The sequence below is a fragment of the Trachemys scripta genome, chromosome 9, assembly GCF_013100865.1.
Source record: "Trachemys scripta elegans isolate TJP31775 chromosome 9, CAS_Tse_1.0, whole genome shotgun sequence".
Lineage (NCBI taxonomy): Eukaryota > Metazoa > Chordata > Testudines > Emydidae > Trachemys > Trachemys scripta.
In genome coordinates this window covers 47103314-47130757 of record NC_048306.1, presented here as the reverse complement: position 1 = coordinate 47130757, position 27444 = coordinate 47103314, and the positions used below count along the sequence as shown (strand labels likewise).

Here is a 27444-nt window from a genome sequence, read left to right as displayed (position 1 = left end):
TACAACCCATCCTGGACAATGATCCCTCACTTTCACAGACCTTGGGAGGCAGGCCAGTCCTCGCCCACAGACAACCTGCCAACCTTAAGCATATTCTCACCAGCAACCACATAACTCTAACTCAGGAACCAACCCATGCAACAAATCTCGATGCCAACTCTGCCCACATATCTACACCAGCAACACCATCACAGGACCTAACCAGACCAGCTACAACATCACCGGCTCATTCACCTGCACGTCCACCAATGTTATATATGCCATCATATGCCAGCAATGCCCCTCTGCTATGTACATTGGCCAAACTGGACAGTCACTACGCAAGAGGATAAATGGACACAAGTCAGATATCAGGAATGGCAATATACAAAAATCTGTAGGAGAACACTTCAACCTCCCTGGCCACACAATAGCAGATGTAAAGGTAGCCATCTTACAGCAAAAAAACTTCAGGACCAGACTCCAAAGAGAAACTGCTGAGCTCCAGTTCCACCATCAGATCAGGATTAAACAAAGACTGTGAATGGCTATCCAACTACAGAAGCAGTTTCTCCTCCCTTGGTGTTCACACCTCAACTGCTAGCAGAGCACCTCACCCTCCCTGATTGAACTAACCTCATTATCTCCACACTGATTTATACCTGCCTCTAGAGATTTCCATTACTTGCATCTGAAGAAGTGAGGTTCTTACCCACGAAAGCTTATGCTCCCAATACTTCTGTTTAGTCTCAAAGGTGCCCCAGGACCCTCTGTTGCTTTTTACAGATTCAGACTAACACGGCTACCCCTCTGATACTTGTATGAAACAGTAAAGCCCTGGCAGTGTCCTTCAGATCTTACTTTGACCTGCCATGGGGAACCCTGATGTTTGCCTTGGTCTGCTGATTTGTGTGAAAGCTACAACATGGTCTGTGTTCACTAGGATTTTACCACGTGGTAAGAACACAACTTCTTTTCCTAGTAAAGAGAAGGGCTTTCAGGCTTGAATTCTCCACAACTTCAGTGGGAGTTCAGCTAGAGTAAAGACTGCAGGAATTTGGTGTGTAAGTTGCTATATACTATAAAAAGCTGAAAGCACCAAATTTTTGAACTTGGGGCTTATGTCCTACTTTGTATGTTACCAGGGCTCCAAATTGAGACTTGTAAAGCTTTTCTAAGACAACAGTTAGGGTATGGCTACACTGCAATGAAAAACTCGCAGCACTGAGACTCGGAGCCCAGGTCATTTGATTTGGGCTGTGGGGCTAAAAATTGCAGCAAAGATGTTGAGGCTTAGGCCGGAGCCTGGGCTCAGAGACCCTCCCTCCTCATGGAGTCTCAGCATGAACCTGTATGTCTATACTGCAAGTTTAAGCCCCACAGCCTGAGCCTTGTCAGCTGACCTGGGCCAGCTGCAGCCATGCTGCTGGTCTTTTATTGCAGTAGAGAGGTACTTACAGTTTTCTAATCAGCGAATGATATGAGCTGGTTTGTAGAGAGCGCTAGTATTTTATGTAAAGGGCAGCATATGTAGGTTTTTCCTGAAAGATTTTGTGAAAATGCTGCCAACAGCAAATGCCCTAGTCCAAGTTAACTTTGTTTCCTGAAAGGAGAGTTTGCTGTGAAAGCAGTTCCTCTAGCAGGACTGGAAAAGCTTTGCTGGTGGGGGAAAAAATAAAATTCAGAGAGAGTTGAGCCCCTTGTCCTGCTATCATGAAGGTGGAGCTGAGTGTAGTTCTAGGATATCTCATTGAAGTTCTGGCAGGAGCTCAGGAATTAAGTACATGGTACTAAGAAATGAGACTGCATCTTTTTCTTTCCCTGCCTTTGTTATTAATTTAGGGCCCATTCCTGCAGCCCTTATTTATGCACGTAGTCCCATTGGGTTAATCGGAGTTAGACTGCGCTATCGGGACTAAAACCAGGCGTAATGGTGAGTATCTCCACCACCCATTGACTGGGCTCTCTGCCATGGGCAGAGAATGGGGTGGTGATGCGAGTACACAGTGCCTAGGAAGTGGAAAATCATTGGATAGTAATTCACGTTCTAACTAGTCTGCTGCCTTATCAGGACACTGCTCTGCATTGAAAATTAACTTCCAAGTACCAGTGCCTGCTGATAGCAAACCTTAACTGATGAGCTATAAGAAAGCTAGAGCTATATACATAATCTGGCTTTGGCTGCTGAAAAACTGAACAGCAAAAAATTGCCAAAGTGCTAGTCTATGGGTGAAGGCTTCTTCAAATCACCTTTTCCTAAGGATTCGTGCTTGATTGGGGGGAGGGGTTCCTTTATAAAACTTGGTCTGGTTTTGGAAGTCAGCCATATTATAATTGTCCATGTAAAATAAGCCTCAAAATCTGGCCATAAATTAAATTAAAGGGGGATGGATTTAGTGAGTCCTCCTATTTTCATGCTTCCAATTTTCTTTCCAGCTCTCCATCATCTTTGGATGCTTGAGGTCTTGTGCAAAGTATGGTGGCTGGTGGCTGGGTTTTGCAGCACAAGCAGAATCTGTAGAGACTGCTGCTCCTGACCTCACTATGCTTTGCTCCCTGTGCGTGGGTGGGAGAGAATTAAGGTGGTTTTTGCTGAAGAAACCAATTCAGCTTACAGCGTGTAAGGGCAGGTGGTTTGAGACCATTCACACCCCCAGAAGAACAGCGCTGAAATCCGAGCCACTTCGAACAGTGAGGGATGATCCAGTGGCATTATCTACAAAAACTGAGGCATACTGGCCAGCCTGAAAGGGAGAAATGAGAGTGACAGTGAAAATAGTCCCAGGTTGCCACAATCAGCACATAGAGGAGTGTGTCATGTAAATGCAGCAGATCTATAGTTTAGCAAAGCAGCAAAAGTAAGTTTCTACATTTCGGTGGGTCTACTCGTCTGTTTGACAGCAGTCTTCAGTGCATTGCTCAAGTGGGACTGGAGCGTGTACAAAATACACAGGATATGCAAAACAGCAGAGTCCTCATTATAACCTTAACTTTGGCATTTCCCACTTAATAACATCCTGGTGGATAATTCGGAATCATCCTACTTTGGAGATTGGTTGAGCCCTGACCCAAATCAGCATGTGCTATTGGCTTGTAGCAGCCTGTACTGGCTGCAGCACTGTGCAGAATGAGCTTAGCATTCCACATGGCAGCCCTGCCCACTCAGCCATGGCATTCTCTAGGGCAGGGCCTACCTAGTTATGTAGGTTGTGATGCATTACTTAAAGTTGAGTCATGTTTTACACTTAAAGCAGAACATGGGGCAGTTTCTGTCCCTTGTTCCAGCCCTTCTGGCTATGGTCATGCTGCACCACTAACTCCAGAGTGGTGGGAGCCAGACTGGTGGACACACTGTTTCCAAGCTCATGCTTGAGTGTTCCCACACCATTGTAAACCTGGGTTTACAAGTGCTGGACTCATAGCTATGCTAACAGTAATACTGCAAATGCAGACCTTCTGACTTGGGTCTGGGACATGACCTTTATCCATAGTGCAAAATTACAGGGCTTAGACCTGAGACACAGTAGGACTTGGGCTGACCCACTCTCTAGCAAGGTCATAGAACCTGGGTCAGATTGTGTGTGGGCTTGGGCTCAAGCCTGAGTCAGAGCCTGGACTTAGTGTGCAGTGTTTATATATAGCATGCTAGCCGCATCGAGGGCACTGTAAAAAGCCTGGAAGGGGAGGAAGAATTCCCCCACCACAGACAAAGTAGGCCCTGCCATGGCTGAGTGGGCAGGGCTGCCAGGTGGAATGCTAAGCTCATTTTGCACAGTGCTGCAGCCAGTACAGGCTGCTACAAGCCAATAGCACATGCTGGTTTGGGTCAGGGCTCAACCAATCTCCAAAGTAGGATGGTTCCGAATTATCCACCAGGATGTTACTAAGTGGGAAATGCCAAAGTTAAGGTTATAATGAGGACTCTGCTGTTTTGCATATCCTGTGTATTTTGTACACGCTCCAGCCCCACTTGAGCAATGCACTGAAGACTGCTGTCAAACATGAGTAGCCCCACCGAAATGTAGAAACTTACTTTTTCTGCTTTGCTAAACTATCCGTTCTCCTTTTCAAAACCAAACCCTTTGGGCTGAGACCAAACATCTGAATGTGACTGATCTGTGTCCCTCTCTATTGGGAAACACTAAAACAGTGCAGTGCGAAAGCTCTACCCTTTAGTAATGGGTGTCTGCCAATGGTGGGCGTTGGTCTATCAGTGCTATGTGCATTATCCCTGAGGTGCCTTAGGCAGCTGGCTTCCCCATTGTCCTGCACCTCATGCAGGCATTTACCCAATCAAAATAGTAGCATTTTACATGCACTTTACAGAGGTGGTAATGACTACACAAGCTGCCAGGCACGGGGGAATTAGGACTACGGTATATAGTATATACGGTATATAGTACCAGAGTACTCCAAGGATATCCATGCATCCGAAGAAGTGAGGTTTTTACTCACGAAAGCTTATGCCCAAATAAATCTGTTAGTCTTTAAGGTGCCACCAGACTCCTTGTTGTTTTTGTAGTACCAGAGTAGTTGGCTGGTTCTATTGCTATAAGCCACTGACTGTAGGCAAGGACACCCTAAAGACTAAACCCTGCTGTACTGTGGCAGATCACTGGAGGGACTCGGGTCTACATCCTCAAAGATCTTTAAGTGCTTAATCCTGTTTAAATCGGATAGCTTTGACGTTCTGGGTCTCAGCCCCCAGAGAGATGGAAGGCTGATCATGCCAGTATTATTGAGGCTGGTTTTAAAAAATGATGCAGAGTCAGACTGAGGAATGAACTTCCTGCCCAGCTGCAGAGGAAAGCCAGCACAGAAGCACGTGCCTGTCATCTTCACTGGTTGGTTCCAGTAGCACCCACAATGCAGGGCGCTTTCTGTAGAAAAGGACATGGCTTCCTGCATTGAAGAGCTTGTAAACCACAGTGACTTCCTGCTGCACTTGGGAATGGATGTGCTCAATTAGGGCATGTCTGCAATGCAATCAGAGGTGTGATTACAGATGGGGTAGGTATACTCCTGTTTACTTTGAGCTAGCTAGCATGCTGAAAATAGCATGGACTTCAGTGTGGGCTGTACAAAGCTGCCTGGCCCCCCGTGGGTAGAGTTATTGTTGTGAAAAGTTAGCTGCCCAGTTGTGCTGCATGCTCATGTCAATAGCACACTGCACGAGGTGGGTCTGCCCATAAGGAATACCCCTTGGCCTCATTAGTTTGCTCATGTTTACCTGTAAGTACAGGACTCCACTGACTGAGATGGTGAAAAGTTCACTGCTGTCCAAACCAGCCACCGTCTCCAGAGAACTGAAGACAAGAAACAGCAATGTCAGCACTGAGGCAATCCATGTACAACCCAGAATTCACCTACTAGCCAGTTATCTACAGTAAGAGAGAGTGATTGCCTCCCCATCCCCAGGTCCAGACATTAAAGAGAAGGGGAGGACTGCACAATGCCCTGGCAAACTTGTCTCCTCTCTGCAAAGCTGCTCATCACCCTCTGTGTCATTATTTACATTTAATTCTAAATTTTGTTTAAAATACCAAACCAAGTATAGTCCTCAAGAATGGTCCCAGGGGTGGCGTGGTGCTTGACAGCCTCTTGCCATGGAGTAGGTGCAGCATGGTCAGAGGCTCAGTAGGCCTTCTCACGCCCCCATGTTGATGTATTTATCTCAGCTATGTTCTGGAGGGTTCATCCCATCCATCAATTTATTATGCAAACAAAGGCTAGGGATAGAGTGCTTTTTCCCACTAGGACTGGCTCACAGAGGGTCATAGAGTTTATGGCTGTAAGGGACCAGCAGATCACCCCCTCTGACCTGTATATTACTGGTTCCCTACACCCCCGCTCATCCGCACACTCATCCCAACAACAGACATTAGAAAAAAGTATTACAGCCCACAGGAGACTCGATGTGCCACAGGAATGGACTAGGAGGGCCCAAGGTGCATCAGTGCTCGCGGTCCCTGCAATGGCAGGGAAATGATTATGAGATAGCTCCAGATAATCCTGGATAGTGACCTGCCACACGCTGCAAAGGAAGGTGAAAAAGCCCCAACTCACTGCTAATCTGACCTGGGGCAAAAATCCTTCCTGACCCCGTGTATGGCCATCTAGCCTACCCTGGTTGTGACTGGAAGTCCTTACAATCTGATGGCAATGGGATCACTAATATGAGCTGGGATGAATTAGTGGGGTTGGTCCTGCTTTGAGCAGTGGGTTGGACTAGATGACCTCCTGAGATCTCTTCCAACCCTAATCTTCTATGATTCTATGATTTCTTAGTAGCCAGCACAAGCCAGCCATTAAAGTTAGCATTCATGCTGGCAGTGTCAGCAGGGGGCCAGTGATGGAAGGGGCTTGGCACCTGACCTACCTTTCTAACTGAGAGGGTGTCCCTCCAGAACACTGTAAGTATTTTATTTTCTACCTAACAAAGTGACATATAATTAAAATCCCATTTCAGTAGAAGTTATGCAGGCAAAGACCCTTGGGATACATGTGTAATAACATGGAGAGCTATATAGAAAGAGAATGGATGAGGTTTTTCCAACCTAATGGGTTTTGGACAGTAAAATCCCCTAGGGAGCTTTGAAAATCTTAGCCCGCATGCACGCTATTAGCCGAGCTAGATGCATGGGTTCTGTATGTATATGCCTCAGATGGTAATGACAGATGCACATGCCTCTTCTGGCATGATCCTTGCTAAAATTGGCCTCCTTTACAGTGCATCTTGTGGAGGTGAGATTTGTTTATACAGAGGGGAGAGATTTGGGACTTTGCACTTTTTCTGGAGAACAACCCAGAGTTCTAGCTGAGACCAGCATATAGAATTTAATTTGGTCCCATGCATAGACCAGCTCTGCGATCAGCTGACATTAGCCAGGAGGGGTTGACAACATTTCCAAATAACTAAATGGCACAACTCTGCAGGGCTATTGTTTCCCTTGGTTTGTGGCACTGTTTTGTGAGCAGTACCTGGCACAGAATGTGTGCGCTGTGGAAATATTTTTGCTCTTTGTCACAAAACTATAGTGACGATACTCCATCACTCTCATGCTGACTACCAGACACATAGGGCCCCCTATAAACTACGCATCCAGGGACCAAAGTCAGATGTGGTCTAAGTTGCACATTGGTAAGATGCATGTAAGTCAGAGGGAATCTAAGGTCCGGACTACACTAGGAACTTAGGTCGGTATAACAAAGGCTATGTCTACGCTGTCACTTTCAGCGCTAAAACTTTTGTCATTCAGCAACAAAAGGTTTAGCGCTGAAAAACACCAGTATAGACAGCGCAGCTCCCGGCAATAAAGCTACCACCACTCGTTTGAGGGTTTATTTGATTTTTTTTTATCGCCGTGAGAGCTCTCCCCCAGTGATAAAGCGTGACTACACTGCCCATGCAGCGCTGTGACATGGACAGCGTAGACATATCCTAAGTCGCTTGGGGGTGTGAAAAAATTCACACTCCCCTGAGCAGTCCAGTTAAACTAACCTAACTCCTGGTGTATACAGCGCTAGGTCAATGGGAGAATTCTCCTGTTGACATAGCTACTGCCTCGCAGAGAGGTGGAGTTCCTGCACGGACAGGAGAAACCACTTTAAAAGTTCATTCAGATTAACCTTCCTGAGAGTCCCCATGTAGACAATCCCACAGGCCCACAGAGCATGGTTGTGATTAGAGCTGGCTGAAATTGGCATTTCCATTCCACAGGCAATTCTGATTTAAAAAAACAACAACATTCATTCTGAAACAGAACAAAATGCTAAAATTTCAAAATGTCCTGTGGAATGAAAATTTAAAAAAAAAATTCCATTCAAAATTATTAAAACATTTAATTTTGAGAATGTCAAGTCACCTTGCTTTGATGTTTATATGATATTAAAATATTAAATATATGTAAATGAACATTTGATATACTATAAAAATCAAAACAAAATGAATCAAAGTCATAATGAACACCATTTTGACACTCTCCAAATGAAACGAGAAAATTGAAGTCATTTCAACTTTTTCGCTTCAAACATGTCATCGAAATTGACACATTCCAGTGAAACATTTGGATTTTGATGAAACTGCATTTTTTTGGTGGAAAACTGTTCCATGGACATTTTTTTGACAAGTGGTACCTGTGATGATACTCCAGTTACAGGCACCAGTCCAGTGCAGTGTTCAATGCAGTTCAGGACTGGGGCACATAAAGGACATACAAAGTTGACATTATGTCACCTGATCTGGGAGCCAAGCCAGTTGCTAGTCTATGTTAGATCAGCCTTAAGGCTGCTCTAGTTTAAACCCAGCTATCAAAGGCCCCCAGAAGCTATTCAGGCAGCTAGGAATCACCAGGGTGCAGGGATACCCCCAACAGGATCTCTCTCTCCCAGCCAGATCCCCTACTCTGAGAGATGAGAAAGGGGATGGTGTGGAAGCAGCTACAGAGGTTCCAGGCCACCCTGGGATTTCCCCTACATAGGAAATCCTTCACCAGCTCCCAACAGCCATAGTGATGCCATGATCTGTGTGCCCTATGGACTGTGGGCCCCTCTTTTTTGTGAACTCACCTTCTGGGCTGAGAGAGAGAAAAACAGTTTTTACATTTAAAAGAAGTCTGGCTGTGCTAGCAGGGAGGGCATGCCTCTACCAGGCACACTCACATGTTATGTTGACACAGAGACTGGACGCAGATCAGTACCCGCAGGCGATCTCTCGCACGCTGTTGCCCTTTCTTCTGTTGTTCTCCATGAACTATAAACACAGAACAGCTAATGAGACAGGGATGAGATGTTCTCCCCTTCTGAACAGAACCCCCTGTAAAGGCCTTAGGGCTCAGCCCCCCAGGGAAGCCAGACATGCCCACACAGCTGGCCAGCCTGAATGCTCTGATTGAATAGCTGGGTCTGGGTCTCAGCTGGTGTAAATTAGTGTAGCCAAATGATCGTCAGTGGAACTACATCAAGTCATACCCACAGTATGTTGACTCCAGTGGAACTATGCTGATTTACACCAGCAGAGGATCTGGCACAGTAACTTCAATGGAGGTACACTTATTTATGCCACTAAGGTTTCTGTCCCAAAGAGTCCTGGAGGATGACTATGGAGGAGTATAAAAATATTGCTCGAGTATGCAGGGGTGTAATCAGGAAGGCCAAACCACGATTGGAGTTGCAACAAGGGATGTGAAGAATAACAAGAAGGGTTTCTATAGGTATGTTAGCAACAAGAAGAAGGTCAGAGAAAGTGTGGGACCCTTATTGAATGGGGGAGGCAACCTAGTGACAGATGATGTGGAAAAAGCTGAAGTACTCAATGCTTTTTTTGCCTCAGTCTTCATAGACAAGGTCAGCTCCCAGACTGCTGCACTGGGCAACACAGTATGGGGAGGAGGTGAGCAGACCTCAGTGGTGAAAGAACAGGTTAAGGACTATTTAGAAAAGCTGGACATACACTAGTCCATGGGGCTGGATGTACTGCATCCAAGGGTGCTGAGGGAGTTGGCTGATGTGATTGCAGAGCCATTAGCCATTATCTTTGAAAACTCGTGGCAATCAGGCGAGGTCCTGGACGATTGGAAAAAGGCAAATATAGTGCCTATCTCTAAAAAAGGGAAGAAGGAGAATCCGGGGAACTATAGATCAGTCAGGCTCACCTCAGTCCCTGGAAAAATCATGAAGCAGGTCCTCAAGAAAACCATTTTGAAGCACTTGGAGGAGAGGAAGGTGATCAGGAATAGTAAACATGGATTCACCAAGGGCAAGTCATGCCTGACCAATGCCTGATTGCCTTCTATGATGAGATAACTGACGCTGTGGGTATGGGGAAAGCAATAGACATGATACACCTTGACTTTAGCAAAGCTTTTGATATGGTCTCCCACAGTATTCTTGCCAGCAAGTTAAAGAATTAAGGTGGATAGAAAGATGGCTAGATCGTCGGGCTCAATGGGTAGTGATCAACGGCACGATGTCTAGCTGGCAGCCAGTACCAAGCGGAGTGCCCCAGGAGTCAGTCCTGGGACCAGTAGTGTTCAACATCTTCATTAATGATCTGGATGATGAGAAGGATTTGCACCCTCAGCAAGTTCACAGATGACACTAAGCTGGGGGAGAAGTAGATACACTGGAGGGTAGGGATAGGGTCCAGAGTGATCTAGACAAGTTGGAGGATTGGGCCAAAAGAAATCTGATGAGGTTCAGTAAGGACAAGTGCAGAGTCCTGCACTTAGGATGGAAGAATCCCATGCACTGCCACAGACTAGGGACCGGATGGCTAGGCAGCAGTTCTGCAGAAAAGGACCTGGGGATTACAGTGGAAGAGAAGCTGGATATGAGTCAACAGTGTGCCCTTGTTGCCAAGAAGGCTAACGACATATTGGGCTGCATTAGTAGGAGCGCTGCCAGCAGATCGAGAGAAGTGATTATTCCCCTCTATTGGGCACTGGTGAGGCGACATCTGGAGTATTGTGTCCAGTTTTGGGCCCCCCACTACAGAAAGGATGTGAACAAATTGGCGAGAGTCCAGCGGAGGGCAATGAAAATGATTAGGGGGCTGGGGCACATGACTTATGAGGACAGGCTGAGGGAACTGGGCTTATTTAGCCTTCAGAAGAGAAGAGTGAGGGGGGATTTGATAGCAGCCTTCAACTACCTGAAGGAGGGTGGTGAAGCACTGGAATGGGTTATCTAGGGAAGTGGTGGAATCTCCATCCTTAGAGATTTTTAATGCCCGGCTTGGCAAAACCCTGGTTGGGATGATTTAGTTGGGGTTGGTCCTGCTTTGAGCAGGGGGTTGGACTAGATGACCTCCTGAGGTCTCTTCCAACCCTAATCTTCTATGATTCTATGATTATCGCCATGCTGTGGAGGCAGGACCGGCTCTAGCCACCAGCAAAGCAAGCATGTGCTTGGGGCGGCAAATTTGCAGGGGCGCAAGAATCCAGCATGAGAGCTGAGAACCAACAAGGATCCCTGGGAGCTGTAGTTCCTTGGTTAGCTCCCTGCCTATAGAGCCAGCCCCGGAGCAGGGAAAGAACTACATTTCCCAGCATTCCCTCAGCCACAATTAACAGGAAAAGGAGGGGAAAGGAGTGTAGAACTGAAACCTCATGCTGCAGCTTGCTGTACATGGTAGGGACAGAGGCAGCTCTAGGTTTTTTGCCACCCCCCACCTCAGCCCTGGGCTCCCCCTGCACCACCGTGTTGCCCCAGCCCTGGACTCTCCCCCGCCCACACCCCCTGCTGCCCCAGCTCTGGCCCCCACCTGCACCTCCTGCCGCCCCAGCCTGGGCTCTTCCCCCCCCCGGCACCCGCACCCGCACCTCCTGCCGCCCCAGCCCTGGGCTCTCCCCCAAAGAAAGAATTGGGTGGACTAAATGGACATTGCACCTCTCTGTCTGAAGCCTAGCAAGGCAGGTACGTGGATCCCACTAGAACTTAAAATGAAAAGTAAGGGAGGGGAGGCTCTACTAGACTGGGTAGCTTTAGATACAGTACCAGGCACATAGAAGGATTTACACTTCTGAGCCATGGAAGCAGAAATTGACTTTTCCAGATTTAGCTAATATTCAGAAAGGGAATCCAGCACCTGCCTTCCAGATTTGAACACCCTCAAAATTCAGGCGTTCTCAAGCTCAATTTGGGCAGCTGTTACTTCATTTCTCCCAAATCAAATATACTGATCCACTGTAATTTGCTGTAGGAAAAAGTAGAATAAATTGAGCAAGAAATGCTTCCCAGTGGTTATTAGGACTGGAATTGCTATTTTCAACGGCCATTGCTTTTATTATTATTATTATTATTTATTATTAAGTTTTAGTTTTATTTGTTTAAAAGGAAGACAGTGATATTGCATTGGCAAATTCCCCATAGAAACAAAGAATGGAACAAAAAAATAATAAAGGTACCTCAACTTTTCCTCATTTATGTAGGACAGTCTTATAATATGCATCCAGATAACCTTCAATCACACAAGCTGAAAACTGTTCCACTTTACTGCAGTTCTGTAACCATATGGGAACCAATCCTGTCTGTGTTCTGTGCACATCCAACATTCCTGCGGAATGACCCGCCCTGGGAGCGAGTTACCAGTGACCCAGGGCTGGGGTGGCAGGAGGGTGTAGTGTGTGTGTGTTGAGGGGGCAGACAAAATTTTTTTTGCTTGGGGCAGCAAAAAATCTAGAGCTGGCCCTGTGTGGAGGCCAGCTCTGTGTGCCAGGCAGCAGGAAAGCTTACCGATGTGCAAGGTGGCGGTGAAGGTGTAATACCCTGCAACAGGTGCTGTGTATTGGCCGCTGGTCAGGTTCAGCCCCAGGCCTCGATGGAACACCCCCTCTTTCTGAGGCTAATAACAAAGAGAAAGGCAAGACTGCACACACTGCAAAACACCATCCCAACTCTACATATTGCATTAGGAGATGGGCGCTCAGTTAGCAGCATCCCCTTAGGAAACAGACATGCACTGTGTCTGCAGTGCAAGCAGAGGGTGATCGCAGCACGCAGAGTATAACTGTATCTACACTAGGCCTCTTACTGCCATAGTTATTAAGTACAGACTAGGCCTAACAACGTATATGAAAATTTGTCTTGTTCTCTAGTTGTTCACAGATTATCTGACGTCTGACCATGATTGTTTTCAAATGTGTTTGTTACTCAGAATTATTCATCAAATAATACCTGCAAGCAAATTTTGATCAGTAGATTAAAAAGGTAGGATGGCTGGTGAAGGACTTTGGAAAGCTCAGAGTTAGGGTTGCCTGGTGTCCAGTTTTTGACCAGAAAGTCTGGTTGAAAGGGGACCCGTACAGTGTCCAGTCACATGTACTGATGACACCAAAAGTCCAGTTACCACAGGTGGGGGGGCCAAGGGAGTAGGCACTGGGTCATCAACCCATGCCAGCCCCTGCTCAGCTGGGGCCATCTCCTACCTGCATCCCGTGGGCGGGCAGGCTCCCATCCTAGCCCCGGAGTAGAGAGCGCCCAGTTGTGTGGGGGGAGGGAGGGCAGGGACGAGATCAAGGAAGGGGAAGGGAGGAGAGTTGCGAGTGATGGGGGTGGGGGCCTTGGGGAAGGGGCGGAGCAGGGGCGGGGCCTCAGGGGATGAGGTGGAGGGGGGAGATTCCGGCTTTACTTCTGTAATGTCCGGTTTTCAGAAATTAGAAAATTGGCAACCCTACTCAGAGTACAATTCCTAGCTCTGCCACAGACTTCTTATGTGGCCATGGGCAAGCTGCATAATCTCTCTTTGTCTCTTCCTCATCTGGAAAATAGGGATAATAGTACTCCTTTAGTCTTGTCTGTATAGGTTGTAAATTCTTCAGGGCAGGGAATTCTGGGTTGTAGTGACACTATGAGGAGAAATCGTGGAAAAAAAACGCATGATTCTTAACTCTATGTGTAGTATATGGCATCATTATAGAGCAGAGTTTTTAAGGTTGTTCTGGGTGTCTTAACTGCATTTACGGGTCTTAATATACAGTAGAACATCAGAGTTATGAACATCAGAATTACAAATTGACCGGTCAACCACACAGCTCATTTGGAACCTGACGTACACAATCAGGCAGCAGGAGAGACCAAAATAAAAGCAAATACAGTACAGGACTGTGTTAAATGTAAACTACTTAAAAAAAAGGGAAAGATCTAACAAGATTAAAAATATGATTTGACAAAGTAAGGAAACTGATTCTGTGCTTGTTTCATTAAATTAAGATGGTTAAAAGCAGCATTTTTCTTCTGCATAGTAAAGTTTCAAAGCTGTATTAAGTCAATGTTCAGTTGTAAACTTTTGAAAGAACTGTAATGTTTTGTTCAGAGTTACGAACAACCTCCATTCCCGAGGTGTTCATAACTCTGAGGTTCTACTGTATCTAGATTTTATGTATGTTTAACCTTAACTCTGAATTTCCTGGTCTGTAATGCTTATTTTGGGTCTAAAAATAACATCCGTGTAATATTTTTGTATCCTAAGTTACTGATGTGTACTCAACCTTATCTCCATTGGTACATAAAAGTTTGTCTAGGGATTTTAATTGGCCTGCAATTGGCTAGGAGGCTCAAAGGAAGTAACCCCCCCTACCCCCACCCCGGCACACACACCTATAATATGGCACAAATGGCAAGGTGCATTTGGGAGGTCAGGACCTGATCCAATGCTCATTGAAGTCAATGGGAATCTCCCCAGAGACTCCTGTGGGGGTTGGATTGAAGTTATATTCACCTTCCTCGGAGAGATCAGATGCTGGGAATATAATTGTGAGAATAATGGATTTTTTTTTAATTCACTGGCAATTCTGAAAAATTGGGGGGAAAAAGATGCAATTTCAGGCTGAACCAAAAATGAAATGTTTCAGCAAATCAAAAAGTAGAAAAAAAATTGTTTCAGGTCAAACAAAATATTTCATTTAGGCAAAATTGAAATGTTTCATTTTGATTCCAGCCATTTAAAAACATTTTTGTTGGGTTTTTAAAATAAAATTAAAGAAAATTTTGAAACAAAAAGGTGTTTTGAGCCAACAATTTGAAACGTTTCATTTAGAAAAATGACAATTTTTGGACTGTTTGTTTTTTGACCAAAACAATTTGGCAAAACCAACACAAATTCGGGAAACGTGTCAGTGTTGCTGAATCTGCATTTTTGCCAGTCCAGCATGGCAAACTCCCTCCCCCACTCACTATGTAATAGATCCGAAGTTCTTGCAGGGATCTCCGTTCAATGGAAATGTTTCTCCGTATTCGGCAGTGGAAGGCTGCCTCCACTCGATGCTGTGGCTTACTCTTTGCCAACGGACCAGCAACAAGTGCCAAGATGTCATCTTCTCCTCTCTCCTCCTCTTCCTCACCTTCCTGGCAACCTTCACAGGCCTTCAGGCTCATCCTCTCCCGCTCTTTTACCACCTCTGAGAGAACGCCCCCCCAGAGAACCAGTTTTAAGAGTCACCGATGTACAAAGGGTTTTCACAAATGACTGCTCCCATTGGAGCCAATGGTAAAATGCCCCTTGATGTCAATGGAAGCAGGATGGACACTGGTGTGAATTCTAGTCAAAACCCAGCAAGCTGGCACCATCATGATAGACTGAATGCCAGTCATCCCTGCTTCATGTGCTTGATCCAGGCAAATGTTTCGTCCTGGTCATTTTAGGCAGCAGTGAGGTTTGTTGGAGAATGCTCCCATTGGTTTTCATTGCAGTCATGGAGCCAGGAAAGGGCTATTAGTTCTCTGGGGTTCCCAATTATTGTTGCTGAGTTTGATTCTTAAGTATTGAGCCAAAAAGCTAATGGGAAGTCCTCTGAGGTGTTGGAGATAAACAGGGAATGAGGTTGTGACACACACAAATCTCACCACACAAGTACACACCTACCACTGCAGTTAGAAGTAGGCTGTAGCCCACGAAAGCTTACGCTCAAATAAATTCATTAGTCTCTAAGGTGCCACAAGTACGCCTGTTCTTTTTGCAGATACAGACTAACACGGCTGCTACTCTGAAACATCTCCAAAGACTGCAACGGAGGTTGGATTGGGGCTAAAGTCACTTCCCTAACACCCCGCCCACACAAACACAGACAAATAAGTACCTCATCACCAAGATGTGTGTTAGCAATTATTATTTGTGATATTAGACAAAGTGCACATTTGAGGTTGTAGTTAGTCATGTCCTGATGTGTGAGTGTAAAACTCTGTTCTGGAAAATTATGTCGAAATAACTGATACACTGAAAGTGTAAAGCTGCTCCTGGGGCTGGAGTTTGTCTAGCTGAGCACCCATGTAAGAGGGAGTAAGATACCACCCCAGACATACACCCCTTTCTGCCCTGCTCCAGTTACCTGGCTCTTGTGTCTGGGCAGGCAGGCTAAGCAGCACTGCCTGCCAACTTACTGCCCCTGCACCCACCAAGGGGTCGACTCCCCATATGCACTAGACAGCAACCACTAAGGGCTTGTCTACACTGGCACTTTGCAGTGCTGCAACTTTCTCGCTCAGGGGTGTGAAAAGCCAGGCTGCCAGTGTAGATAGTGCACCAGTGTCGGGAGTTGCATTCCCAGCTCTGGTAGCTACGCCACTCGTGGAGGTGAGGATTTTTAGAGCGCTGAAAGAGCTCTCTCCCAGCACTCTGCCGTGACTACACAAGCCATATTAAAGCGCTGCCACAGCAGCGCTTTAGCATTGCAGTGTAGACTAGCCCTTACTCTCCTTAACCTCAGCCCTGAGAGAGGGAGATCAGCTTCACAAGGTGACCTTGCCCCCCCAGTAGGACATGAGCTCTTGTCTCTTCAGTGTCACACTCCCTGCAGCATGGGGCACCCACCTTCCCAGCCCAGCTGAAGTGCCTGTGGAGACGCACTCAGCCCACTCCATGCACTGGCTTTCATACTGTACCTTTCAGCAGCAGCCGGAAGTCCTTCAGCAATTCTTCTGGTGTCACCAGGGCTCCTTGAGGGCCGGGGGGACCTGGTGGGCCTGGCAGGCCAAACTGGAACCCCAGACAGAGCACAGAGCTACTCAGTTCAAATTAGGGCACAGCCAGCCAGTGTAGATCCAATAAGAATGGCTCCATCCCGCAGTGCCAGCCTCTAGTCACCCACATCCTGGCACCCTTCCCCTTCCCATTGCCTGAAAGGGCACCTGCCTGTTCTGAACTCTGTGCTGGAATCTAAGCAGGATTGGCCATCTCTGCTGGATTGGTCACTGTTTTCAGCCCCACCCCCTCAGTCTGTTCTGGGCTCAGAAGGAGCAGGGCTGTTACACTAGGGATGCTGTGGGCCCTCTGGGTTGGGGGCACAGTAGGCTTGGGCCAGGACTCTCCATGTGGGGTGGGGTGCAATGCGCCCAAGCTGAGCATCTCTGAGAGGGGAGGGGTGCAGTGGGCCCAGACTGAGAAGCTCTGTGAGGGGAGGGGCGCAGTGGGCCCAGATTGAGAAGCTCTGGGAGGGGAGGGGCGCAGTGGGCCCAGGCTGAGGAGCTCTATGAGGGGAGGGGCGCAGTGGGCCCAGGCTGAGGAGCTCTGTGAGGGGAGGGGCGCAGTGGGCCCAGGCTCAGGAGCTCTGTGAGGGGAGGGGCACAATGGGCCCAGGCTCAGGAGCTCTGTGACGGGAGGGGCGCAGTGGGCCAGTGCCAGGGATGTTTGTGTAGGGTGGGCGCAGCAGGCACAGTTCGGATTTCTGCATGGGGTGGCGGTGCAGCAGGCCTGGGATCGCTGTGTGGGATGGGGTGCAACGAGTCTGAGCTGGGGCTCCCTGGGGTGGGTTGTGCAGACACACCGGGGATGTGAATACATACCTTGAATTTTTTTGATTTGCCTTTGTCCCGTTTCTTGCTGTTCACTCCTTTGTTTGATTGTTTCATAAAGAGCATCCAGGCGTCCCTGGGGTCGATGCTGCGAGACTGCTCAGGAAGGGGTTCCTGTAGGACGATCAAAGAATAAGAACACAGAAAGTGACAGTAACCAGCTCTGCGGGCTGCTGGGTGGTTCAGACACAGGTGGGTGCCGTTCTTCATCGCTACTCCCATTACATAGCAGGGGCAGGAACTCAGCAGCCAGAAACCAGCCTGTGCTTTGCCAGAGTGTTAATGAGTTCCTTATCGCTGTGACTGCCTTAGCTGTTGGCCAAGGAGCTGTGCCCGTCTCACAGCATGCAGGACATGGGGAACCTGGCTACCTGTGGGACCTCTGAAAAACTCTGGACTCAAAGAAACTCTGTAGAGGGCATGCTTCTCTCTGGGTGGGCGCTAACCCAGTGCCAGCAGCAGCAGTGTTTCTGGGGCGCATATTTTGGAGAGGATGTAAACGGAGGTCATTAAACAGCCCACAGCGCTTTTTGCAACCATGAATGTTAGCCCAGCGTGGGGGTAGGTTGTAGGCATATGGGCCGGTGGTGCTGGTGCATTGCACGGGGCGGGGTGGGGGGAGGTATGGTGCATTAGTGGAGAGGTATGGTGAGTTACAGCTAACACAGGTCCACTTAAAACTTCACAAGAGCACAAATCAGCATCTTGGTGAAGTGCTAAGTCTTTACCGCAATTTCAGTTTGTCAGCTGCTGCCCTAGACTGTTCCTGTATCTGTGACACAACTCCTGTTTCACCTAGCAAGTGTCATCACACCGAACTCATTGATACCATGCTCTGGCTTCCCTGTTGGATCATCTGGTATTGACAGTCCGTGATGTAACCACGTATGTTCATTGGCTGATGCCGAAATCAATATCAAAATATTGATCCAAGAAGTAAATACTAATCAAGGTGTAGTTGATGCTAAAGCTGGACGAGCATAAGTCCATGGGGCCGGATGCACTGCATCCAAGGGTGCTAAAGGAGTTGGTGGATGTGATTGCAGAGCCATTGGTCATTATCTTTGAAAACTCATGGCGATCGGGTGAGGTCCCGGATGACTGGAAAAAGGCTAATGTAGTGCCCATCTTTAAAAAACCGAAGAAGGAGGATCCGGGGAACTACAGGCCAGTCAGCCTCACCTCAGTCCCCAGAAAAATCATGAAGCAGGTCCTCAAGGAATCAATTCTGAAGCACTTAGAGGAGAGGAAAGTGATCAGGAACAGTCAGCATGGATTCACCAAGGGCAAGTCGTGCCTGACTAAACTAATTGCCTTTTATGATGAAATAACTGGCTCTGTGGATGAGGGGAAAGCGGTGGATGTGTTATTCCTTGACTTTAGCAAAGCTTTTGATTCGGTCTCCCACAGTATTCTTGCCAGCAAGTTAAAGAAGTATGGGCTGGACTATAAGGTGGATAGAAAGCTGGCTAGATCATCGGGCTCAACAGGCACTGATCAATGGCTCCATGTCTAGTTGGCAGCCGATATCAAGCGGAGTGCCCAAAGGGTTGGTCCTGGGGCTGGTTTTGTTCAATATTTTCATTAATGATCTGGAGGATGGCGTGGATTGCACCCTCAGCAAGTTTGCAGATGACACTAAACTGGGAGGAGTGGTAGATATGCTGGAGGGTAGGGATAGGATACAGAGGGACCTAGACAAATTTGAGGATTGGCCCAAAAGAAATCTGATGAGGTTCAACAAGGACAAATGCAGAGTCCTACACTTAGGATGGAAGAATCCCATGCACTGCTACAGACTAGGGACCGAATGGCTAGGCAGCAGTTCTGCAGAAAAGGACCTAGGGGTTACAGTGGACGAGAAGCTGGATATGAGTCAACAGTGTGCCCTTGTTGCCAAGAAGGCTAACGGCATTTTGGGCTGTATAAGTAGGGGCATTGCCAGCAGATTGAGGGACATGATCATTCCCCTCTATTCTGCATTGGTGAGGCCTCATCTGGAGTACTGTGTCCAGTTTTGGGCCCCACATTACAAGAAGGATGTGGAAAAATTGGAAAGAGTCCAGCGAAGGGCAACAAAAATTATTAGGGGGCTGGAGCACATGATTTACGAGGGGAGGCTGAGGGAACTGGGTTTGTTTAGTCTGCAGAAGAGAAGAATGAGAGGGGATTTGATAGCTGCTTTCAACTACACCGCTACCTCGATATAATGCGACCCGATATAACACGAATTTGGATATAACATGGTAAAGCAGTGCTCCGGTGGATTAAAGCAAGTTCAGTATAACGCGGTTTCACCTATAACACGGTAAGATTTTTTGGCTCCCGAGGACAGCGTTATATCGAGGTAGAGGTGTACCTGAAAGGGGGTTCCAAACAGGATAGAGCTAGGCAGTTCTCAGTGGTGGCAGATGACAGAACAAGGGGTAATGGTCTCAAGTTGCAGTGGGGGAGGTTTAGGTTGGATATTAGGAAAAACTTTTTCACTAGGAGGGTGGTGAAGCACTGGAATGGGTTACCTAGGGAGGTGGTGGAATCTCCTTCCTTGGAGGCTTTTAAGGTCAGGCTTGACAAAGCCCTGGCTGGGATGATTTAGTTGGGATTGGTCCTGCTTTGAGCAGGGGGCTGGACTAGATGACCTCCTGAGGTACCTTCCAACCCCGATATTCTATGATTCTAATTCTTGTCTGGGTCTATCTGCGCTGCAGTCAGAGGTGTGACTGCAGCCCGTGTAGCCATACCCTAGCCAGTGTGAATAACAATAGCAGTGACGTTGTCTCAGCATGGGACTCTGGGTATGTCCTTACATGCTGCTGTCTGTGCTACTGCAACTTCTATGTTACTCACACTAGCTAGATCTGAGATAGCTCAGGTATGTCTGCACATGCTACAGTCAAGCCTCTGACTGCATTGTAGCCATAACTAGAGTGACCAGATGTTCCGATATTTGGAGCTTTGTCTGATATAGGCTCCTATTACCCCCTCTCCCCCCCTCCGTCCCAATTTTTCACACTTACTATCTGGTCACCCTATCCATAACCCACGTGGCAAATAAGGCCAGAGCTCCCCTAGTGTAAAGTGGCACCACTCCACTGAAGTCAGTGTCAACTTACACTAGCTCAGGGTCTGGCCCATGAAGCTTATAAAGCCCCTAGTATAACACTGGCACGTTGTTCATTGTAGCAAAGATCAGCCAGGCAAGATGTCTAGGTCTGAGTTCTGGCCCTAGTCTCTCCCTGGCTGTTGCAACAGCAGATGTGATTGTGGCAGAGGCAGTGGGCTAAGGCCTGCTCTTCCAAGATATTTTGCCTAGCTGCCTACCTCTCATTGAAATCAATGAGTTCTGGGGGAAGGGAGAGAGGACATCAGGCCCTCAGCAGCAGCCCCTCTGGAAGATTACCGAGCAGTGTTGGCAGGTGCCAGAGGACCAGGCTCCAGCAGACCAGCTACTGTGGTCCACCTCCTGCCAGGTGTGATGGGTATCATGGAGAAGCCTCTGCTCCACCAATGACACAGCGTACTTACTGTGGCTAGGAGGGATTCCTATCCCCTAGGAGGGATTCCCTCTAGTAAGCTAGGGGCATGGTTGGATGAGAGACTCACACTTGGTCCATAGAGTCTGGAGGGCTGTATGGCTGAAGGGAAGAGAACATGCCTGAGGTTTCATTTCTATTAGATGGGAATACTGAGGCACAGAGAAGCTGTGTGACTTGTCCAGGATCACACAGTGAGCCACCAGCATTGTGTGGATTAGATCCAAGATCTCCTGAGTCCCAGTGCTGTGCTCTGGTCACCCAGCCTGCTGCTGGCCTTCACAGTGCTGGACAGCAAGAGCATGAGTCTCCAGGCAGTATTAGTTCAGTTTACACCAGCTGAGGAGCTAGACCAGAGACATCTCCATACACCATTGCACAATACAACTGCATGGGCTACATTGGTGCCATCTAACTTGCTGCCCATTGTCACTTCCAAGTCCCTTCTCACGTTGCATGTGTGTTATTTCCCCGGGCGTGGGGGAGTTTACAGTTTATTAGGCTTCAAGCAGAGTACAAAAATCCACAGCATAAGCATCTGAAGAATTAGGTACCATCTCAGCACTGCCAGGCACTTCTTGTGTGCCCTTGGGCCAGTCAGTGAACTTTTCTGTTGCCCCATCTCCCCCATCTCTACCACACAAGGGTGTTGTGGGAAGGTGCCAGGGCAGTGCAGGAGCAGCTAGAGATCTTCCATTTGCTGTACTTGCCATGTCTCTCCACCTGCTCATTAGCAAGGGAACTGTACACCAGTGGGAGATGCAGGCAGGACTTCCAGATAGCCACTAGTCACACTAGTTCTGCTAGTAGTGCAGAATCCCTCCATCCACCCAAAGGAGGGGACCGACAGAAGCCCAAGTGGAGAAGGCACTGTTAGCCGCTGGCCAGTGTCAAGGGTCTTAGAGGGAAGGTTGCTCCCTAAAGGGGTTGACAACACTGCATGGCTAGAGAACTGCCAGTCACTTAATGACATGTCCAGTCACTTAAAAGGCACATCTCACCTAATCAATTCCCTGCAACTGTGAGGGCCTACAGCACTGGTGGCAGCTGGGGCTCACCTGTTCTCTGCCTGTGGCACACAGCAGGTTAGTCTCCTGAGGACTGAACCATTTTAGTCTAACTAAAGTCATTGGGCTCAATACAGGGGTGTCTAGGGGAGGTTTAATGGCCCCAGATATACAGGAGATCAGAATAAATGAGTCCCTTTGGGCTTTGAAATTTATGAAATAACTGCCTAAAAACTCCCATCCTCATTGGAAAATCATGGGCCTGACAAATAAGTTTTGTGTAGTTTTATGTAATGCACTTGGCAATCAATTCAACCAGAGCCTAATGTACTTTCCATTGGTGGCAGAGGCACCTATAGCCTAGCTGAGGTGCTTTTTAATATGTATTGTAAATAATAGTGGTCTACCATCTATTCCAAGCGAACAAAAGTCATCTTCAAAATATCACCAGCTACAGATCAACATAATCATACAAATGTCGGGCAGGAAGGGACATCAAGAGGTCATCAAGTCCAGCCCCCACCGCTGTGGCAGGACCACATATACCTAGACCATCCTGACATTGTTTGTCCAACCTGTTCTTAAAAATCTGCAACAATGGGGATTTCACACCCTCCCTTAGAAGCCTGTTCCAGAGCTTAACTACCCATACAGTTGGAAAGCTTTTCCTAATACCTAACCTAAATCCCCCTTGCTGCAAATTAAGTCCATTACTACTTGTCCATTACTACTTCAGTGGAGATGGAGAACAACTGATCCCTGACCTCTTTATAACAGCCCTTAACGTATTTGAAAACTGTTATCAAGTCTGTCTCAGTCTTCTTTTCTCATGACTAAACATGCCTAGTTTTTTAAAGCTTTTCCTCATAGGTCAGGTTAGTCTAAATTTGTCCAGTTTGTCCTAATTTTTCCTAAAGTGTAGTGCCCAGAACTGGAGTCTCTATTCCATCTGAGGTCTCACCAGTGCCATGTAGAATGGGACAGTTACGTCCAATGTCTTACATGACACTCATGCTTATATAATCTCAGACTGATATTAGCATTTTTCCCAACTGGTCAACTCATATTCAATTTGTGATCCAGTATAACCCTTTTTGCAGTACTACCACCTAGCCAGTTATTACCCATTTTGTAGTTGTGCATTTGATTTTTTTTTCTTCCTAAGTGTGGTACTGTGCACTTGTCATTAATGAATTTCATCTTGTTGATTTCAGACCAATTCTCCAATTTGTCAAGGTCATGTTCAATTCTAATCCTGTCCTCCAAAGTGCCATTTTAGTGTCCCCCATACATTTTATAAGCACATGCTCCACTCCATTATCCAAGACATCCATTAAAATATTGACTAGTACCAGACTCAGGACAGAGCCCTGCAGCACCCCACTAGATATGCCCTCCCAGGGTGATGGTGAACCGTTGATAACTACTCTTTGATTGAGATCTTTTAACCAGTTGTTCACCCATTTTATGGTAATCTAGACAGCATTTCCATAGTTTGCTCATGCCATGTGGCACTGTGTCAAAAGCCTTACTACAAATCAAGACATATCATGTCTACAGCTTCCCCTCTATCCACTAAACCTGTCAAAGAAGGAAATTAGGTTGGTTTGGCATGATTTGTTCTTGACAAATCCATCCTGCCTATTTCTTATAACCCTCTAGGATTACAAATTGGTGAGTGAGAAGCAGAAGAGCTCTAGAAAAAAGATGTAACAAAGGCTGATTGCCCAAGTGTATAATTAGGCTGGGCAGAACTCAGTTTATAATTTTGAGGGATAATATCAATGTTTATTTTTAACCATTTGTTTAGAGTTTTATCAATTTAAATGTGTGGACTCTGAAACCTATCAATTTAAATGTCCACATTTGCAGAAAATTGTGGCAGGGGTGTCTGCTAATGCCAGCAGACATTGTGATTCCAAAAGTTAAAGCTTTATAACTGTTAAAAAGACAAATTGTTAACATCCCATGGCAAACAATACAATGTGAATATCCTTAAATCAAAACTAAAATAATTTTTCAAGTAGCATTTTTCTTACTTTGCCTATCTGTAAATGTCAGTGATCATCAATGGAAATACTTTTTTGTTGGTTTGCGCGTGTATGGCAAAAATCAACATTTATTGACATTTGCCAATAAAATCCTAATCCTTCCAAGTTTACATACCCAACAGGCCCGCACTGAGATTTGCTGCAAGTTAATTTTGGGTAAGAACAGGCCTGAATGATCATGGAAGCTGAATTTTTAATGTGCACTCCTGGAGCGGCACTATAAAACACCACTGCGGTGACTCCAGTGTATTATGTTCCCAGTGTTTTAAACAAGTGCTCTGTGCACTGCTGCTGCTAATTTTGAATAGCCTGAAGATCCCAAGTCATCGGTATGGCTAGCCTCACAACTGGCCCCCTTTTTGCCTGCCTTTACATCCACAGTGAGCTGGGGCACTTTCCAGATTGATGGTGCAGCACTTTGGACTCTCCCGGCCTCTCTGAGCAGGACCTGCTGGCAGAGCCCCCAAGGTCCACACATTTTTTAAGCAGCTAATGTGTTTCTGTGCTGACTGATTTGCAAAGCTGCCCTAGCTGGGCTTCCCCAGCTATGCAGCTCACCCAACTTAAGGTATTTACGAATCTCCCTAGCCCATTGCAGTGCACATTGTTGGAATGATGCCAAAGAAGGCCCCTGGGGGTCGGGTGGGATATAAAAGAATACCCCTGTCAAACAGTAACAGCTGGCATCACTAGCCATAAGTTTTCCACCCATTCACAAACTATTGGACACAGCTTCTGTCTTTCCCCTGATCTGAGAGCAGAGGAATGAGGGTGGGAAATTCATTCTCCTGAGCAGCAGTCTCATCTGGGAGAGAGTTGAACCCTGCAATAGCACCTTTAATAACTGCTTGAGCAGATAAGTGGAAGGGATTTCTGGGCAGGTAAGGACTGAGCCTCCTGGTCCGTCAGCTACTCCAAAAGGACAGAATATGTGAGGGCTGGAGTTTAGGATTCCTCTTAGAGCAATTCAGTTTTATCCTTCGGAGCTTGTCTGCACTCGTGGGAATGTGGGTTAGCAAATTATTGAGGCAAATTTGGTGGTAGTGGACTAGAGTCTAAACTGGGATAATTTACACCTTCTCCTGGCCCCTCAGGTTAAATTATATTATCTTAACCTCCCACAAACCTACTTACACAGTCACCTTTGCACATCACCCTTGCATTTGGATTTGTTTTTAAAGTAGCACAGATATGGTCAACCAGGAACTCACAATTACCTTCTTGTAACATAAGAATAAAGGGACAGTCAGTGCGAGTGAAAAGCTACCAATATAAAAAAAGATCAAAGGATTTTTTTTGAATACTGCACAATTTATCTATGGAACTCATTGCCACAAGGTATTAGTGAGGCCAAAAGCTTAGCTGAATTGAACAAAGGATTAGATGGTTGTACAGTTAATCAGAACGACATCAACGGTGACATTAGATAACCTGCAAAATTTTAGAAGGGCTCTGAAACCTAATGTTTCAGGATATAAGCTGTCACTGCTTGGGGAAAGGAAGAAACTGTCTCTCCATAATTGTCCATTATGAGGATTCTTGCCCCTGCCTCTGGAGTATCTGTACTTGGAGACAGGTTCCTCATCAGGTGGACCACAGGTCAATCCCACTGCAGTTTTTATGTGACACAGTTGATCAGCTGTAACCTATAAGCTGCAAGACAAACTCAGTGATTGTATGTTTCCAACAGAGCTGAGAAAATGTTTGCTCTTCAAAATATTTATGACAAAACTGGAAAAGATTTGGGGCACTTGCTAACGTTTTATGAGCCAGTAGGCTTGCTTTCACAGCATTTGGTTTGGTCCCCTCAGTGTGCTAGATTCTTTCTCATTGCAAAAGTCAGTTGCTCATTGACAATAAACAAGCGTAGTCACCCAAAGGTGAAAAAGTACAAAACCATCCCTACCCCTCACCCCAGCTACCCACTCTGTGTGTGTGTGTGTGTGTAAAAAAAAAAAAAAAGTCATCACACAACTCAAATTCCCTGAGTAGATTTTACTTGCAATCACATTCACTCAGCTCAGAAATTACACTCTCTGTGCATCACCCACTTTCCTGGTTTGGTTGCTCTGAGTTTAGATCTGTGCTCAATTCCCTACAACTAGATGCTGGTAGAATAAGTGCTTACCGGGTTGTTAGAGGCTGGCAAAGGCATGCTGCTTCTTCCCTGGCCTGTGGGATACTCATTCCACTGGGATTTCTTCTCTCGGCTTCTTCTGCTTCCAAGTTTCTCCGACCCCACTGAGCCAACACATGAGGCCACTGCCAGGAATCCCACACACAGTAATAGGATCCAGTGGCTGGCAGGGAGGGATCCAGCCATCCTTCAACACGGCACCAAAGAGATGGTCCTTTCTCTCCAGGAGCCAAAGTTTCTATGGCCACCCAGAAGCTGGCATTGTCCGTAAGAGCAAGAAGAAATCTGACTGTGTCCTGTTAGGAGTGGCGTGTTTGGGGGAAGAGATGATACTCCAGCAATGTCAGGCCTGTCCTCCCATCAGCACCAGCTCAGGAGATGGGTTGCCCTTGCAGAACAGCTGGCTTGTACTCGACAGCTGAGCCACCTGGCCTGAGGAGAGGGCAATGCGTCCTACTTTGTGGGAGGAAAGCACATTGTGTAGGTTCAAGGATCCCTTAGAGAAATGTCCCTGTACTTCAGAGTACTCCCTGCTCCAATCCGCTCGTGAGAGCTCGGACCAAGAGGCTGGGCATGGGCTTAAAAACCCACCAGCTGGGGCTGAGTCCAGCTGGGAGAGGGCTATCTCCCTTGCTTGCCTCCTTTCTTGGGCTGCCTTTGGAGCTGTAAATACAGTCTCTTCCCAGCAGCTCTCATGTGCTCCTTCCCTTCACAGCTGGAGGGGCCAGGAGAATGCCCAGTTTCTCTGCTGGTGGCTCTCACTCCAGCCTGGCCCTGGCTGGGATCTGTGGCTCATGAGAGACACCCATGACTGGTGCACTGCCCTCTCTCTCCCTGGGTTTCTGTGGGCACTGCTTCTGGTGCAGCAGACCTTGGCTGTCTCGGTCTGATATTCTTGCTTACATCCACTCCTTTTAATGAGCTTGAATTCCCCGCCTCATAGGCACTGCCTCACGCACGCACTCCAGGGAGCCAGAGAGCCCCCTCCTGGCTTCAAGTGTTAGGTGCAACCATTTCCAACCTCTGGCTCCATGAGCTAGAGACTGGCAGCTGGGAACCCAGGGACAGGTGCACAGAAGCTCCAATCACACTAAGTACAAGGCAATTTTCACAGAGAGGGCCACAGGCGAGAGGACTGAAGCAAATCCCCAGCCAGCAGCCTCTAGACTCCTTTCAGCCCACGGTGATCTGAGTGACCCTCATTGCATGTCTGACTGTGGCTGCAGTGGCTGGAGCTACCAGCTCATCCTGAGAGGCAATGGCCCCTATTTGCCCAGCGAAGAACTAACCCCATCCAGGACTCTGCATGCTTTATGCAAGTGATTCTTCAGCAAAGCTTCAGCAGGACCATAGGGTATTCCTGCTTGGGACAGCTGACTGCACCACTTACTAACTGGAGGAGCTGCATCACTTCCCCCTTGAGCTCCTCAGACCCTTCTATGGGCCATCCT

At 47.1% G+C, this 27444-nt stretch overlaps 1 protein-coding gene across 1 annotated transcript; it reads right to left on the bottom strand.

Moving 5' to 3' along the window:
* Positions 1–777: 777 nt before the first annotated feature.
* On the bottom strand, positions 778–26843 carry ERFE (erythroferrone). Its single transcript, XM_034782033.1, has 8 exons — positions 25985–26843; positions 17257–17379; positions 16357–16450; positions 14653–14876; positions 12214–12322; positions 8641–8731; positions 5210–5285; positions 778–2723 (listed from the first exon to the last, which is right to left on the bottom strand). The coding sequence occupies exons 1-8, from the start codon at positions 26177–26179 to the stop codon at positions 2625–2627; spliced, it is 1011 nt and encodes a 336-aa protein (XP_034637924.1). The 5' UTR covers positions 26180–26843; the 3' UTR covers positions 778–2624.
* Between the last annotated feature and the right edge of the window lie 601 nt (positions 26844–27444).